The sequence below is a fragment of the Tripterygium wilfordii genome, chromosome 23, assembly GCF_013401445.1.
Source record: "Tripterygium wilfordii isolate XIE 37 chromosome 23, ASM1340144v1, whole genome shotgun sequence".
Taxonomy (NCBI): Eukaryota; Viridiplantae; Streptophyta; class Magnoliopsida; order Celastrales; family Celastraceae; genus Tripterygium; species Tripterygium wilfordii.
Window position 1 is genome coordinate 9,324,764 of NC_052254.1, and position 17,393 is coordinate 9,342,156.

At 39.4% G+C, this 17,393-nt stretch overlaps 1 protein-coding gene across 4 annotated transcripts; it reads left to right on the forward strand.

The window, feature by feature from the left end:
- The first annotated feature begins 2,756 nt into the window (after nt 1-2,756).
- Nucleotides 2,757-17,151, forward strand: LOC119993529. Of its 4 annotated transcripts, XR_005466542.1 has the most exons (4): nt 2,757-3,321; nt 11,559-15,624; nt 16,111-16,597; nt 17,085-17,151. XR_005466542.1 is itself a non-coding variant. In XM_038840698.1 (2 exons), the coding sequence occupies exon 2, from the start codon at nt 7,885-7,887 to the stop codon at nt 11,317-11,319; it is 3,435 nt and encodes a 1,144-aa protein (XP_038696626.1). In that variant the 5' UTR covers nt 3,191-3,321; nt 7,820-7,884; the 3' UTR covers nt 11,320-11,550. The 4 variants fall into 4 exon arrangements, 1 of the variants encoding a protein (XP_038696626.1); XR_005466544.1 differs by lacking the exons at nt 11,559-15,624; nt 16,111-16,597; nt 17,085-17,151 and adding an exon at nt 15,625-16,107 and having other exon boundaries at nt 3,185-3,321; XM_038840698.1 differs by lacking the exons at nt 11,559-15,624; nt 16,111-16,597; nt 17,085-17,151 and adding an exon at nt 7,820-11,550 and having other exon boundaries at nt 3,191-3,321.
- The last annotated feature ends 242 nt before the right edge of the window (nt 17,152-17,393 follow it).

A 17,393-nucleotide genomic window follows, 5' to 3' on the forward strand; every position in this document is an offset into this window, starting at 1 on the left:
CGAGCAAAGAAAAATCTTGACTGATGTCATTCTCCTCCTCGAGTAACATATTAACCAAATGATTATGACAAGCCATATAGAATGTTAAAGTTTGCAAGAAAAATAAAATGGAAATGAGTGACGTTGAAAAAAGAGATTGAAAATGAGTGGAAGAGATATGACAAATGAGCTTATTTATAGATAGATGAAATGAGTGGTAGCTTAAATGAGTGGTAGATAAAAAGAGTGTTGACTGATAATGTTTGAGTGGTAGTTGAAATGGGTGCGTGGTAGCTAACATGAGTGGTAGATAAAATAAGTGGTGGTTGATAATGTTTGTGTGGTAGCTGGAACGAGTGTTGACTGATAGTGTTTGAGTGATAGTTGAAATGGGTGATAGCTGACATGAGTGATAGATAAAATAAGTAGTGGTTGATAATGTTTAAGTGGTAGTTGAAATAAGCGTTTACTGATAATGTTTAAGTGATAGTTGAAATGGATAGTAGTTGACATAAGTGGTAGATAAAATAAGTGACGATTGATAATGTTTGGGTGGTACCTGAAAGCCTGAAACGAGTGGTGGTTGTTAATATTTGAGTGGTAGATAAAATGATGTTGACTGATAATGTTTGAATGATAATTAAAATGAGTTTTAAATGACATGAGTGGTAGAAAAAATAAGTGGTGATTAATAATTTTTGTCAAGCACCAAATAAAGTTGAGTATCTTTAGCACTTCCCTAACTTGTAAGCCACTCCCAACGACAAATGCAGATGCAACAGACTTATGATAGCTAGCGATAAAACTTGAATAGAATAGAACTGATTTGGCTTATTCAATTACCAAACATCATAATATACCGTTCCTTTTTTTATTCCTCTTCTTGTCAAAATATTATGTAGTTCCTATAAAATTCCCTACTTCACATAAGAAAATCACCAAAATAGGTATAGCAAAAAATGATGAGTACCAGCTCAACTTAGATATTTCGCACAAGTCAGAGCCCAAAGCTTGACAAAAATGAGCTCCATTTTCTCCCATCCTTTTTTCTTTCTTCCTCGAGTATTCTGAACGCCTATACGACAAAGACTGCATCAATAAGTAGCACCTGCTGAAGAATATAAAATAGCCATAAAGCACATAAAACGAAACCACTTGATCCAGAGAAGTAATCACTAACCCATAAAATTTTCAGGGTAGCCTCCCTTCGAAATAACTCACTCACTTAAATAGTACAGTATAGTTTGTATTGTAACCATTAGCCTTTAGGGATAGGATCTCGGGGGCAATATATTCCAACAAGTAAAGGTAGTGTAAGAAAGTTTATGAAGTTGAGATCCTCAGCAAGTGGAGTTGAAACATACCTCCGCTAGAAGCAATGTAAATAAAGTTCTGAGAACCATCAGACTACCAACCTGCTTATACAAATATCCAATCTATCCAGTTTGCTTGCTAAAATTCATCTGTGAGTATCTGCAAATTGAGGGGCAGAAAGAATGAGAAAAGAGTACAGTGAGTCTAGATGTAGACATTCATCTGCAGTTAATAAGTCTCGAATAACCAGTAGCAGGAAAACACCTAATGAAGCAATTCTGAGGTACTTTTTTGTTCTCGAAAGGACAACCACGCGACTAACCATTTCTTTCTGGATGCTTCCATCTGTTACCAGAGTTGCTGTTTTTTTAAAACGAAATCCAATGGAGAGTAAACAAGGTTAAAACCACATGGGGGAAAGCGGATTGTAGTGTCAACTGCCAATCAACTCAAGAGAAACAATTGGAAGAAATGTTTGCTTAAGGACACTAAATAATAATTGCTTAACCCAATGAGACTGTTGATTGCAATTTCTTAGCAGGTCGTAATGCAAATAAAAATTTCAGTGCAAACAAAATAAATAGTTCTAAAGACAGAGTAAAGAAACACCACCATCTAAGAGTGAGTGTATATTCTTAAGTTTAGGGTTATAGGGTGTAAAACTTTCTTTCGGATATCAAATTAACACCTTCAAGGAAGTTGTGGCTACCCACATTTAATAACCATGAAGAGCTTCATTCACTGACACAGCAACGCGAGCGACACTAAAACAGGTATCATTTATACTAATGTTAGCTATAGGAATATAGATTTCACAAGTGTTGCCTAGGCACCGAAATTAAAGATCTAGCAACTATTTGTTCAGTGGTCCTCCTGACTGACCACGAGTTACATTTAGATCCCCTTTGCATCTTAAGAGAAAAAAGAAACTCATCAAATAGTAGAGAACGTACCATGCCATCTCAAACTTCTCGAGACCAACTTGGGTTTGAGCAATGACAAAAGCAGTATCAGTATATTAAAAATTTACACTTGAACATTTCCAATACTTATGCTTTGGTAACTCTATACGTAATGCTGAATTGCACTGTATCACCATTCTAATGAAGAAGGAAAATATTAATTGAAAAATGCTTAATGTCATGTACATGCTAAGTAATACAAATCCATCATTTGTTCCTTTCAGGTTTTTCATGGTTAATCTGATATCTCACCTTTATGTAGATTTGCATTGTTGTCACTAATAGGTCCTCTCCCTTTGACAATTCTTGATGGATGGCTTTGCTTGTTAAGGTTATCATGGAGTTTACATTCATTTGTTTCTCTGCCTTGGTTATTGTGCCGTCCATGATAATGAACATCAGAAGTCATCCTTTCCTAATAACATTTTTCACAGGTTGTAATACTTGGATTTTGTCGGGTCATTTTTTAAAAAAAAAAAAAAATTTTTTTTTTTAGAAGAAGAGTGGTTGACAATAGTGAGGTGGTAGTGTATTTTTATTAAGACTCAATCATAACAATTTCCTTCTTTCGGTGGTGGCAAAAAGAAAAGAAAGAAAAAACAAAGAGAGTGGTTGACAATAGTGAAGAAAAAGTGAAAAAGAGTGGCCAACATTGTGAGGTGGTAGTGTATTTTTATTAAGACTCAATCATAACAATTTCCTTCTTTCGGTGATGGCAAAAAGAAAAGAAGAAAAAACAAAGAGAAAAGTCCAGAGAAGGGGGGAAAGAGGAGGAGAGTGGGAAAAGAAAAGAAAAAAAGAGGCTTTGAAAAAGGGAAAGAAAAAGAGAAAAAATGTGCTACTTAAGGGAGGGGGGCGTTGGTTTTAGAGGAGGATCAGGGGAGGAGAGAGGGACAAAAGGGAAGTGTTCTTGGAGGAGATTGGGGGCTGCACAAACACAAAAACCAGGAGAAAAAAGGCTGAAAGAAAACAGAATCGGGAGAAGGAAAGGAGAGTGGAACCAGAGGAGAAGAAGGAAGAGAAAGTCATTCTACCTTGTTATCTCTCTATTTCTGTTTCTAAGAAGGTAACACTCACCATTCAATCCTTTCTTCTTTGCTGGAATTTGTATTGAGTTGTGAATTTCACCTTTATTTTGATTTAAATCTGAATTGGTAAGAGTTTCGTTCATGGTTGGAAATTCTATGAGGAAAGTATGTTGACCAGATTTGATAGAATGAAACTTTATTTCGAGTTTCAAGTTTGTTTTTTTTCTTCTTGATTTGCTTAGTAATGTACAAGATTCAGCTGTGATAACTTAGTGCTTAAACAAGATGTGATGTCAAGGAAGTGAAAGGACTGTGATAACTTAGTGGATTATGTGTAGTCTGAGGGGAGTAGGATGCAAATTTCTGCTGGTGTTCTAATCCTGTTTGCTTGTTGGTCGTTGGTGTTGATTATTGCTGGCGTTTGAATGGGTTTTAGGTTGCAATTGGTATTAAGATTCCATGGGTTATTTGTTGTTTGCTTGTTAGTTTACTCTTGTTTGATTTGGTTTTTTTATGCTGAAATTCGTATTGAGTTCCATGTGTTCATATGGCATATGCTTGCAATATCATGTGATATGGTGTGTTAAGTTTGCATGTAGTTAAGTGGAAGATGGCGGATGTCATGTGAAATGAAATGAAATGATGATTTTTTTTTATTTATTTATTTTATTTTTTTTATGTGTGAATTTCCTACTGAAGATTTGACTTTATTTTGGATTCCTATTACATTCGAGCGTCTATCTGGCCCCGTTCTCTTATTTGATTTTGGACGTGGATCGGGCTTGACCTCACTTGAACCGGAGGACATATTTGGAAGACTTGATCCGATTTAAGCAATGGATGGCCCTGTGAGCGATATTTTTATTGTTGTATAATATTTGTATTTCTTATTTATTTATTTTAATTTTAATTTTATTTTGTATAATTGTAAAATATAAACTTTGTAATAGTATAGCAAAAATAATAAAAATGCATACATAAATATTGTAGGGTGCTAGAAGCATATAGATGTTATTTTTAATTGTGTACTCCTTTTTCGAGGGATTTTGTCCCCGTGTAAAAGGAGTTACTTTCTAAAAATTGCTCACCTTCAAAATAAATCAAAATATGTGGTTGCGTTTGTATACTCCTTTTTCGAGGGATTCTGTCCCCGTGTAAAAGGAGTTATTTTATAAACATTGCTCATTTTCAAAATATATTGTTGTGTGCTTATGAACTCCTTTTTCGAGGGATTCTGTCCCCGTGTAAAAGGAGTTGTTTTCTAAACATTGCTCATTTTCAAAATATATTGTTGTGTGCTTGTTTACTCCTTCTTCGAGGGATTCTGTCCCCGTGTAGACAGGAGTTTCTTTCATTTTAATTAGCCCTTGTTCAAGTATTGGTAACCACGCCAGCGGGTGTTGTAGGGTGCTAACACCTTCCCTACGCTCAATCGACTCCCGGACCCAATTCTCAAAATGGCAGATCAGTAATTTAATTGGTGACCAATTGCACCTCCAAAACAATTGGTGGCGACTTCATTGTTTTTGTAAGTCCGCCCGCGTTGCGATTCCGGTTGCGACAATTGGCGACTTCACTGGGGACATTTTTCTAGGGTCAAGCCAGGTTTTACTTGAATAAGGGCTAATTTATTTTCTTTTTCTTTTCATTTTCATTTTTTCATACATCTCCTTTTTGTTCTTTGTATATAAGTGTTCCTTTTATTTGTATATATGTTTTTATTTTATGCATGTATATATGTTTTAGTCTCATTCGTATTTTCTATTTTTATGGGCTTTAATGGTTTGTTTGTTTTGCAGCACCTCATTGACATTTTTGCAGGATTTGGGCAAGAGTACAATTTGGGGTTTGGTTGGTAGGGCCTCTCGCACACACTGTGCACCTTATTTTTACCTCACTTACACACACATAGCCCACTACCCAGGCTTCACGTTGGATAGGGGAGGATGGACTATCACTTTCGAGGGATTCTGTCCCCGTGCAGGTGGTAGGTACATTCTCATCGGACTAAACTCCTCATGAAGTTGAGTGAGGAACCCCGTTACCTTATGGGACTACGGGGGCACCTTGTCCGAGACCTCGCGTAATAGATAAAACCTTGACCAAACAATTTAGAGATAGGACACTGAGAGGATATCTCTTACCCCAACTTTTACTCTGTTCAAATTACTGCTATATATTCTTGTTGTTATGTTGCCAAATTTACTGTTTTGTCCATGCCTTTCTGTCTTTATTATCATGTTGTCGGAATTTGCATTTTCTTTTATATTATATCTGATTGTAATTGTACCCGTGTTATTTTGCTGATATTTCTTTCTATTGATCTTTTCCTTCATTTTTCTTTTCTCTTTTCCATTTTTATCATTCAAACATATAGGCACAACTTGTGGTTTGGAATCAGTATTATCAGTGTCGTCTACCAAGCATCCATATGACATCCAAGGTAGATAAAGCATATGATGTGGAGAACCAGATGAGAATAATTCAAAAGGCATGGGGAAACTCTTTGAAGGAAGACCAATTACTACCCAGGGTAGGGAAAGTAGTATTCAGGAGCGGTGCATTGCCCAGACTGCAAGACATATGGGAACGGTTGGCAAGATCAGTGAAAGAAGCTTTTCGCCAGAAGTATGGAAGGATTGGAGATTTGATCACAGTGACTGTGCCAATCACTTTGCTACGTGCTGCATTAGAATACTGGGATCCGCCTTACCGTTGCTACACTTTTTGAACAATAGATCTATGCCCCATCACTGAAGAATACGCCCAGATGTTAGGTCTACCAGCTTCCAACCTAAAGGTCTATCACTTCAATGAAGCACCGTCAACCGAAAGGATACTTTCTAGATTGTTAGAGATGGACGTTGCCGAAATTAAAAAAATGAGCAAGATGAAGGGGAAGTTGTGGTGTTTTCCTATCGAACTGTTAATAAAACATGTGGAAGCCAAGCCAAGAGAGACATCAGGGCAAACAACTTTTGCTTTAGCCATTTATGGGACCATTTTGTTCCCAAGCGTACAAGGTTATGTGGAGGCGAGGGTAGTAAAACTTTTCAATAAAGTTGATAACGGGGTGAATCCAATCCCGCCAATCCTTTGCGAAACCATTCGATCTTTGAATGACTGTCGGAAGAAAGGAAAAGGAAGATTCTTCGGTTGTTCTGAACTATTGGGAATTTGGCTAGCAAGTCACTTACAATACTATCCTAAAATAGGAATTCCGGCGATAGATTTTACCCCACATACAGATTCAAGAAGAATGCCTATTGATGACTTCAAGTCGGCAGGTTGGGTTCCAGGGTTCCCGTCTTTACAAACATGGAACGGTTTCTTTGAATCAATTGACACTGATGAAATCATCTGGAGAGCTCCTTGGTTTAAACCAGAAACCTTGATGTACAAATGCGGGACATACAATTGGGTACCTCTACTGGGACCGTGGGGAGCTATCAGTCATGCACCTGCTATGTTCTTTCTACAAGTGGGAGGAACTCAGTGCATACCCATAACTCATGACTTGCCTACAATGGAGTTTCCCTATGATGAACAACGTGATTCGCAAGCAGTCGTGAAGAAGGTGAAAGAAGCACAAAGGGCTTGGGGAGACGTTAGGAGGGTATATCGTGGAGGATGTTTCAGGCCAGACTCAGAATATTTAAAATGGCACCAAAATAGAGGAAAAAGCATATCTGAATACAAAGGGGATGGTGAAAAGCAAGTGGGCACGGTGGAGGAAGAGCAACGTAGGAGTCAAAGCACAGAGGCTGCCGCAAAAACAACCAAAATTAATGTAGAGGCTTCGATTACCACTGAAAAATTGGCAAATGTGGATGGCCAAAAATGTGGAGAAAATCAGACTTTGAACAAGGTAACATTTCCGGAAGTGATCAATACTTATGTGGAGACTATGTCCACCATTGACGATGGAACAAAGAAAAGGAAATTGCCAGAACAAGAGATAGAGAACACCAGTTTCAACTATTTGTTTCAAATCCCGGATCAATACTATTTTGACAAATACGAAGGAGAGGACTTCAGAGAGTATGTAAATACAGTCGAAGACGTGGGGATAGGCCTGGAGTATCAAATGATGGAGAAATTCTTTGACAAAAATGATGTGAATGATTCGTTGGACACATGGGAAAATTGTGAAGGTGCTTTAACCCAACGCTTCACCACCAATCAACAACTAGAAGGTCCAGCATCATCCAGAGAAGTCAAACAAACTGAAGAAGCGGGTGTTCAAAGGGACTGCCAAGAAGATCAGTGCAGTAAGAAGGAGAACTCATGCAGAAGTTACGAAACAACGCTGAAAGAAGCTCTTTGATTTTGCCAAGAAAAAAAGATGATTGTACTCAAACGATGATGTTAAATGGAAAGATGTTCTGTTATAATACTGTTTCCAAACCACGAAGTCATAAATAGGAAAATTTGTATCATATGCACATACATACATGCATACATATAATAAAAGTAGAAAGCGGAACAATGAATAACCAACTAATGTGGTATCTCTCTATTTCTGTTTCTGAGGAGGTTCATACATCATTGAGCATCACAACCCACATCACCCGCACCATACCCGCTTGAGAACTAGAGTCATGGAGGAAATAAATCAAAAAATGATGCAGATGAAAGAACAGATGGAGCAGAAAGACTTGGCCTACCAACAGAGGGCGGCAGAAATGCAGAGTCAGATAGAAGCTTTGATGAAACAGTTAGCTGTAAAAGGGAAAGAACCAATGGAAGAACCTAGTTCTTTGAAGAAACCAACGACTCAGGGAATACCCTTGGGTCTGCCTGGAGATACCACAGAACAATTCCGACAGCCAGCCAGTATAGTACCCCCATATCCATGGGCTCAACAAAACTCCATGCCAACCTCTTCTGCTAACCCTATTAGCATTATGCCTGGTCAATCATTCCCTTATGATGAGGCGTACCACTCCGAGCAACTTCTTCCAAGTTCAGGGATGGCCCTTGGAACCAAAGAGGTCGAGGAGAAAAAGACACCACCATCAGTGCTAGAAGATCCATTGGAGGCAGTCAAAAAACTAGAGGGCAAATTGCGTTTTGTTCAGGGATTTGAAGTATCCAAAGTACTTGACCCTCAGAGTTTGAGCCTGGTGAAAGACTTGGAGATGCCTGCGAAGTTCAAACAACCGGATTTCCATATATTCGATGGGAAGGGAATGCCATTGGATCATCTCACTATGTATTGCCACCGCATGCATCCTTATCTCCATAATGAGAAGCTGCTTATTCACTGTTTCCAAGATAGCCTTGACCACACAACTAGGAAATGGTTTAATAGTTTGGATCCTGCGAAGGTCAGTACGTGGAAGGATCTTGCAGAATCTTTCATGGCTAAATATAAACATAACCAGGACATGGCACCCACTAGGTTTGATTTGCAGAACACCCTTTTGAAAGAAGGAGAAGGATTCAGAGAATACGCTCTAAGATGGAGGGAATTGGCGGCTCAAGTAGTTCCCCCAATCCTGGAAAAGGAACTTATCAGATTATTCCGAGACACGCTCCCAGATCCTTATCCTCTTTTTCTAGCCAGTGCGGGACAATATGATTTGACAGAACTAATACAAGCTGGGGTTGACTTGGAGAGAAGTTTAAAGAAAGGCAGTAAAATTGTGAACTATCAAGAATCGCAATCAGCAAAAGGGCTCAAAGCGAAGAAGGCTGAAGTACACGCTGTCTCTTACCAAAACCCTCAACCTATTTATCCTACTTACCCACCTCCTACTTACACACCGTCTCCAACTTCATATACACCTCCTCAACAATTCCCACAATCATTTCAAACCCCATACCGTCCCCCATATCGTCCCATGCACCCACAAAAGCCACCTAATCCCAACTACCAAAATCCCCGCAATAATTTTCCAAACCCGAATTTAAGACCGGTAAGACCATTTGAACAGTTCGACCCAATTTCGATGTCCTATGCTGAATGTTTTTCTTTGCTAAGGGATCAGGGTCGGGTCTGCCCTATCCCCGGACAGCTTTTTAACCCGCCTTACCCTCCATGGTATAATCCTAACCAAACTTGTGAATATCACGAAAATACACCTGGACATTCGATCAATGATTGTAGGATTTTTAAAAGGGCTGTACAGACTATGAAGAATGCGGGATGGCTGAATTTTGAAGGGGTGAGAAGGCCCAATGTAAATGAAAATCCTTTACCTGATCACAGAGAGGCAGATGCCAACATGGTTGAAGAAGTGGATAATGTTAAGAGGAATGTTGATGAAGTAACTATGAGGTTGGGAGTTTTGTTTGGGTATTTGAGGCAGGCAGGATTGGTCGAATCGGAAGAAGGGAATAATGAAAATTGTGGAGAAGTTGGAAGTTGTCAATATCATGGTGGAAGGTCAGGGCATTCTATCGAAGACTGTATGTTGTTCAAAGAGAGAGTGCAACAGTTGATGAATGAAAAGAAAATAATCTTCGAAGTAAGGAGTGGGAAAATGGATGAGGTTAATGTCATAGAAGAAGGGTTGCCCAGGCCTATGTTTGGAGGGCAGCTAGAGCCTATTACACTACGATACTACATTGAAGATGATAGAGTGACACAGCCGACTCCGTACTATAGTGGGGTTGTCCCTTGGAATTATAGTGACAAAGGAAGGGAAGAGGTTGGCAACATTTCAGGGGTAGGGGGAATGACACTCTCTGGACGGTGTTACACCCCAGATCTTTCAAGAGATTTGGACGCAGAAAAAATAAGAAAAGGAAAGCAACCAATGATAGATGATCCAAAGGCTAGAATGCCAGAAAAAGAGATCAAGAGGCCAGTAACGGAGGAAGAAGTACAAGAATTCTTAAAGATTATTAAGCAGAGTGAGTATATGGTGGTGGAACAGTTGAAGAAAATGCCAGCAAAAATTTCTATCTTTGAATTGATGATGAGTTCCGAACCCCATCGAAAGGCTTTGATGAAGATTTTGAACCAAGCCTATGTACCAGAGAAAATTCCAACTGATTCATTTGAGGGACTGGTAGGTAATATCTTGGTAACTCATCTTCTCTCATTCACTGATGAAGAACTACCCATGGAGGGAAGGGATCACAATAAAGCCCTTTATATCACAGCTCTGTGCATGGAAAAGGAGTTAACTAGTATCTTGATTGATGATGGATCTGCTTTGAATGTAATGCCGAAAGAAACTTTGATAAAGCTTTCAGTAGATTTTTCAAACATAAAGGCCAGCTCGATATCAGTTAGAGCTTTTGATGGGACCCGCAGGGCGGTTGAGGGAGAGATTGAGATTCCAGTAATGATCAGAGATGTGGTTTTCAGGATTCTGTTCATCGTTATGGATATTGTACCATCGTACAGTTGCTTGCTAGGAAGGCCTTGGATTCATGCGGCAGGCGCAGTCCCTTCATCGCTGTATCAGAAGCTCAAGTTTGTGCATAAAGAAAGGGTTTATACCATTAATGGTCAATCCGAGTGGATGGTAGCCAGTCTAACAAATAACTCTCATATCGATGCCCCAGAGGAAGGATTTGAAAGCCCATTCCAGTCCTTCGAGATTGCTAATGCCATATGTATACCTGAAGGAACTCCCCTCCAGATACCTCGAGTTTCTAGGGAAGTAAGGGCAGCTGGAAGAGCGATGCTGAGGATGGGATTTTGCCCAGGGAGTGGTTTGGGAAAGAATTTACAAGGAATCAGAAATCCAATTGAACCAATGTTACACAAAGAAAGGAGAGGCCTAGGTTACAGGTTAAATATGGGAGTAAGAGAAAAGTTCAGTCGTGGTATGATGGTGTTTCCTTGGTTGTATGACACCTTCGTATTTGGTGGAATGCTTGACCCAGAAGATGTAGACTCAATCGGGGCATTTTTTGAAGATATAGATGAGCAGTTCAGTGATCTTCAGATAGCTATGCTTGAAGGGGAGAGTTCGCTTGGCAAACCCTCTTTTGTGGTGTCGCGCCCGCCAGGATTCAAATTGACCAACTGGATGGTGCAGGAGCTGGCGACACCGGTCAACAAATTGTCAGAGTAATCATTACAACTGCACACCACCATGGGTCTTGCTCGAGGCTCCCGGTTGGACTTTTGTAATGGGCAATACTTCGTTTTATGCTTTAAATCCAATTTGTATGGCGGGATACGTATGTTTTATGTTCCAAAAATGCATCTTAGCATGAAATGAAAATTTATTCAATTTTCATTCTACTCCTCGCATCATTTATCTATTTTTACTTTCTTTCCTCAAAATAATTGCACCACTTTTTTTTCCAGGACCCAAATCGATGATAGCAAAAGTGATGAACCAAGCAAACCAGATTTTGAGACACCAATTAGCCATGTTGAGCTTGACCATGACGTTGATGTAGGAAATGACATCTCACCAGAATTACTAAGGCAAATCAATCAGGAGGGGAGAATAATTCAACCAATAGAAGCCGTAGAGTCTATTAATTTGGGGACTGAAACTGATGTGAAAGAAGTTAAAATAGGGGCTGCTTTTGAGGGAAATGAACGAGGAAAATTGGTTGAAGTGTTGAGAAAGTACAAGGATGTGTTCGCGTGGTCCTACCAAGATATGCCAGGTCTTGACACAGATGTAGTGGTTCATCATTTGCCGCTAAGACCAGAATGTATTCCAGTAAAACAAAAGTTGAGAAGAATGAAACCAGAGTTGTTATTAAAAGTGCGAGATGATATTAAGAAACAATTTGATGCTGGATTTCTGGCAGTGGCACGATACCCTGAATGGATAGCAAATGTTGTACCTGTCCCCAAAAAAGATGAAAAAATCAGAGTATGTGTCGACTACCGTGATCTTAGCAGGGCAAGCCCAAAAGATGATTTTCCGCTGCCTCATATTGATATGCTGGTGGATAACACAGCTAAACATTCAGTTTTCTCCTTCATGGATGGGTTTTCAGGGTATAATCAAATAAAGTTGGCGTCAGAAGATCAAGAGAAGACAACTTTCATCACCATGTGGGGAACTTTCTGCTATAAAGTCATGCCGTTTGGTTTGAAAAATGCGGGTGCCACTTATCAACGGGCTATGGTAACTCTGTTTCACGATATGATGCACAAAGAAGTTGAGATATATGTAGATGATATGATTGTGAAATCCAAGGAAGATGAAGATCACCTCCAGAATCTTGAGAAATTGTTCCAAAGGCTTCGACAACATCAGTTGAAGTTAAATCCAGCTAAATGCACATTCGGAGCCACGTCCGGAAAATTGTTGGGCTTTATGGTTAGTAGTAGAGGAATTGAGGTGGATCCAGAGAAAGTTCGGGCTATCTTGGAAATGCCACCTCCTAAAACGGAGAAAGAAGTCAGAGGTTTCTTAGGGCGACTAAATTATATTGCTCGGTTCATTTCACAGTTAACCGCCACCTGTGAGCCAATCTTCAAATTGTTACGCAAGAATAGCCCTCGGGAATGGGATGAGAATTGTCAGATAGCCTTCGAGAAAATCAAGCAGTATTTGAAAGATCCCCCTGTGTTGATACCACCTGTGCCCGGAAGGTCGCTCATCCTTTATCTAACGGTGTCTGAAACTTCAATAGGATGTGTACTGGGGCAACATGATTTATCCGGACGAAAAGAATATGCCATTTATTATCTAAGTAAAAAGTTTGCAGATTGTGAGACCCGATATTCTATGTTGGAAAAAACTTGTTGTTCTTTAGCTTGGGCGGCGCATAGACTGCGGCAGTACATGCTCTATCATACAACCTGGCTTATCTCTAAGATGGATCCGATGAAGTATTTGTTTGAAAAACCATCTCTTTCAGGAAGAATAGCAAAGTGGCAGATGCTGCTATCAGAATATGACATTGTGTATGTTACGCAGAAATCGGTGAAAGGCAGTGCGATCGCAGAGTATTTAGCTGATCGAGCAATCCATGATTATCAACCAATGAATGTCTGCTTTCCAGACGGTGACGTGATGCTTTTGTCAGTAATTGATAAAGAGAGGGAATTGAAAGATGGATGGACTTTATTGTTCGATGGATCTTCTAATATGGTGGGATCAGGAGTTGGCGCTGCCCTTATCTCTCCAGAAGGAAAGATCATACCGTTTACTGCGAAGTTGTACTTTGAGTGTACTAATAATATTGCTGAGTATGAAGCTTGCACCATGGGTATTCAAGCAGCCATAGACAATGGGATCAAGAAGCTGCAGGTATATGGTGACTCTCAGTTAGTAATTCGCCAGTTGAACGATGAATGGGAAACTAAAGATGAAAAGCTAATATCATATCACAGATTCATTAAAGAGAGAATCAAATTCTTTGACAACGTCAAGTTCAATCATATCCCTAGAGAGGAGAATCAGATAGCGGACGCATTGGCCACACTAGCCTCGATGTTTGATTTAGATCCTAAAGGAGAGGTTCAAGTCATCAAAATTGAGAAAAGAGAGGCACATGCTTATTGTTCAAACAAAGAAGGAGAATCAGATGGGAAGCCATGGTTTCATGATATCAAACGGTATTTAGAAGAGAAGGAGTATCCTGATGGAGTTTTGGAAAATGACAAGCGAGTGCTTAGGAGGTTGTCCGCGTCCTTTATGGTGAATGGCAATGTTCTATATAAACGGAGCTCGGGGATGATTTTATTGAGATGTGTGGATGAAGGTGAGGCGAGTCAGATAATGAAAGAAGTGCATGATGGATTGTGCGGAACTCATTCTAGTGGTCATTCCATGACAAGGAAGATAATGAGAGCAGGGTATTATTGGTTAACCATGGAGAAAGATTGTATTAGATATGCCCTCAAATGTCACCAATGTCAAATTTACGCGGACAAGTTTAATCTTCCGGCGAATCCCTTGCATGTATTGACTGCTCCTTGGCCATTCTCAATGTGGGGCTTAGATGTCATTGGGCCGATTGAACCAAAAGCTTCTAATGGTCATCGATTCATATTAGTAGCCATCGATTATTTTACCAAGTGGGTGGAAGCGGTTTCTTTTGCCTCAGTAACCAGCGTAGTAGTGGTACGATTCATGAAAAAAGATATCATATGTCGATATGGAGTCCCTGAGAGAATCATCACAGATAATGGCACCAATTTCAATAGTAAGATGATGAAAGAGTTATGTGAGCAGTTCTCCATTAAGCACCACAATTCAACGTCTTATAGGCCGAAGATGAATGGAGCAGTCGAGGCAGCTAATAAGAACATCAAGAAGATTATAGAGAAAATGACAGTAACTTACAAGGACTGGTCTGAAAAACTTCCTTATGCATTATACGGCTACCGAACGTCAGTGCGGACTTCCACAGGTGAAACTCCATTCTCCTTAGTTTATGGGACTGAAGTAGTATTACCAGTGGAAGTCGAAATTCCATCTCTTCGCGTGGCCATTGAAGCAGATCTGGAAGAAACGGAGTGGATCAATGCAAGATATGAGCAGTTGAATCTGATTGAAGAGCGAAGGATGGAAGCGCTTTGTAGAGGTCAGCTATACCAAAGACGCATGATGAGAGCACATGATAAGAAGGTTCGCCCTCGAAGTTTTGAGGAGGGCGATTTAGTCTTGAAAAGGATTCTTCCCCCTCACAAAGATCATCGGGGCAAATGGACTCCTAACTATGAAGGACCTTATGTGGTGAAAAAAGCTTTTTCGGGTGGTTCCTTGATTCTCACCAAAATGGATGGAGAAGACTTGTCTCATCCTGTGAATGCAGTTGCGGTGAAAATGTATTATGCTTAAAAAAAATTAAAAAAATTAAAAAAAAAAAAAAACCCGCGGTGGTGAAAACCCGAAAGGGCGCTACTGGCAAAAATTAGGGAAAAACTAAGTGCATCAATAAGGATGGAAAATGCCCTCTACTGAGGCAGCAGTACTATAGTAAGAATCTACAACGATGGGTTATTGAGGAATCATTAGAGGAGAATTCAGGCAGTTGGTCAGATCAGATTCTTCGTCATGGTCATACTAAGCTCAACACGTGTCAATGGGTGTTTACAAGACTGGGGCAGTGTGGTATCTCTCTTGCGTTTTCATTTTTCAGCTGTCTGGAGATCTTCGATATCTTGACAATTTGTTCTCCATATTTCCTACATCATTTTTCATGAGTCTTTGACATCCTGCTAATTTGCTTTTCATTTTCATTACACTCGTTAAATTGGGCAACCAAAACTCCATCCACTTGTATATTTTTTTCTTTTTATCCAAATAAAATCAGGATTCATGACATTTATCACCTTTTATTCCTTTCATAAACATAAAAATATTTGTTTTCCTGCCATACACATGTGATTTTCGTAGAAAACGGGTATTAGGAAAAGCTGGGTGTGGATGTGATGCTTGTTCTGACAATTTATGTAGGTGTGGCTAGTAGCAGACAGTCTCCGCAAAGTTTGAAAGTCTTGACTTGAAAGCAACAATCACGATAAAGCAATCCTAGCTTTAGCTACCAAGAGACATGTGTTACCAATGACTGGCATGAAGAGCAGAACAGCAAGCAAGACATAGGAAGATGATCAGAAAGGCACACAGACATAATCTTACAATGGACAAATAGGAAATGAAAGCAAGGAAAAGAGCTGAAATGAAACAAGATGAGAAGATTCAGAAATTCAGTGAGTTATCATTTACAAAGATCCATGACTCTTAGTTCTCTGGCAATATCACTAATCAAACACTCATGGATGGCAAGGCCTTGAGAGAACATGCATTCATTACATGCATCATTGTGGCATATGGTTTGTCCCTTTTTGTATTATGGCAGGTTTATGCAGAAAATACAGCTTGGACATAGTCATTCTCCTCAAATCAAAGCATATCACTTGCTCGAAACATCTTCTTGTTAAGGTGTGGCTAGTAGCAGACAGTCTCCGCAAAGTTTGAAAGTCTTGACTTGAAAGCAACAATCACGATAAAGCAATCCTAACTTTAGCTACCAAGAGACATGTTTTACCAATGACTGGCATGAAGATGCAGAACAGCAAGCAAGACATAGGAAGATGATCAGAAAGGCACACAGACATAATCTTACAATGGACAAATAGGAAATGAAAGCAAGGAAAAGAGCTGAAATGAAACAAGATGAGAAGATTCAGAAATTCAGTGAGTTATCATTTACAAAGATCCATGACTCTTAGTTCTCTGGCAATATCACTAATCAAACACTCATGGATGGCAAGGCCTTGAGAGAACATGCATTCATTACATGCATCATTGTGGCATATGGTTTGTCCCTTTTTGTATTATGGCAGGTTTATGCAGAAAATACAGCTTGGACATAGTCATTCTCCTCAAATCAAAGCATATCACTTGCTCGAAACATCTTCTTGTTAAGGTGTGGCTAGTAGCAGACAGTCTCCGCAAAGTTTGAAAGTCTTGACTTGAAAGCAACAATCACGATAAAGCAATCCTAACTTTAGCTACCAAGAGACATGTTTTACCAATGACTGGCATGAAGATGCAGAACAGCAAGCAAGACATAGGAAGATGATCAGAAAGGCACACAGACATAATCTTACAATGGACAAATAGGAAATGAAAGCAAGGAAAAGAGCTGAAATGAAACAAGATGAGAAGATTCAGAAATTCAGTGAGTTATCATTTACAAAGATCCATGACTCTTAGTTCTCTGGCAATATCACTAATCAAACACTCATGGATGGCAAGGCCTTGAGAGAACATGCATTCATTACATGCATCATTGTGGCATATGGTTTGTCCCTTTTTGTATTATGGCAGGTTTATGCAGAAAATACAGCTTGGACATAGTCATTCTCCTCAAATCAAAGCATATCACTTGCTCGAAACATCTTCTTGTTAAGGTGAGATTACAAAACTCCTAAAAAAAATAAAAATCAAATCAAATCAAAAAAATCAAAAATCATCGTTTTAGCCAAGCCGGGAATGGCTTCAAATGATCCCGAGCATTTTTTTTCAAAACAATCATCATTTTAGCCAAGCCGGGAATGGCTTCAAATGATCCCGAGCATTTTTCTCAAAACAATCATCGTTCTAGCCAAGCCGGGAATGGCTTCAAATGATCCCGAGCATTTTTTTTTTTTCAAAACAATCATCGTTTTAGCCAAGCCGGGAATGGCTTCAAATGATCCCGAGCATTTTTCTCAAAACAA

Bases quoted from the DNA above. Each gene is read 5' to 3' on its own strand.
- LOC119993529 (XM_038840698.1), top strand. From the start codon at position 7,885: ATGGAGGAAATAAATCAAAAAATGATGCAGATGAAAGAACAGATGGAG.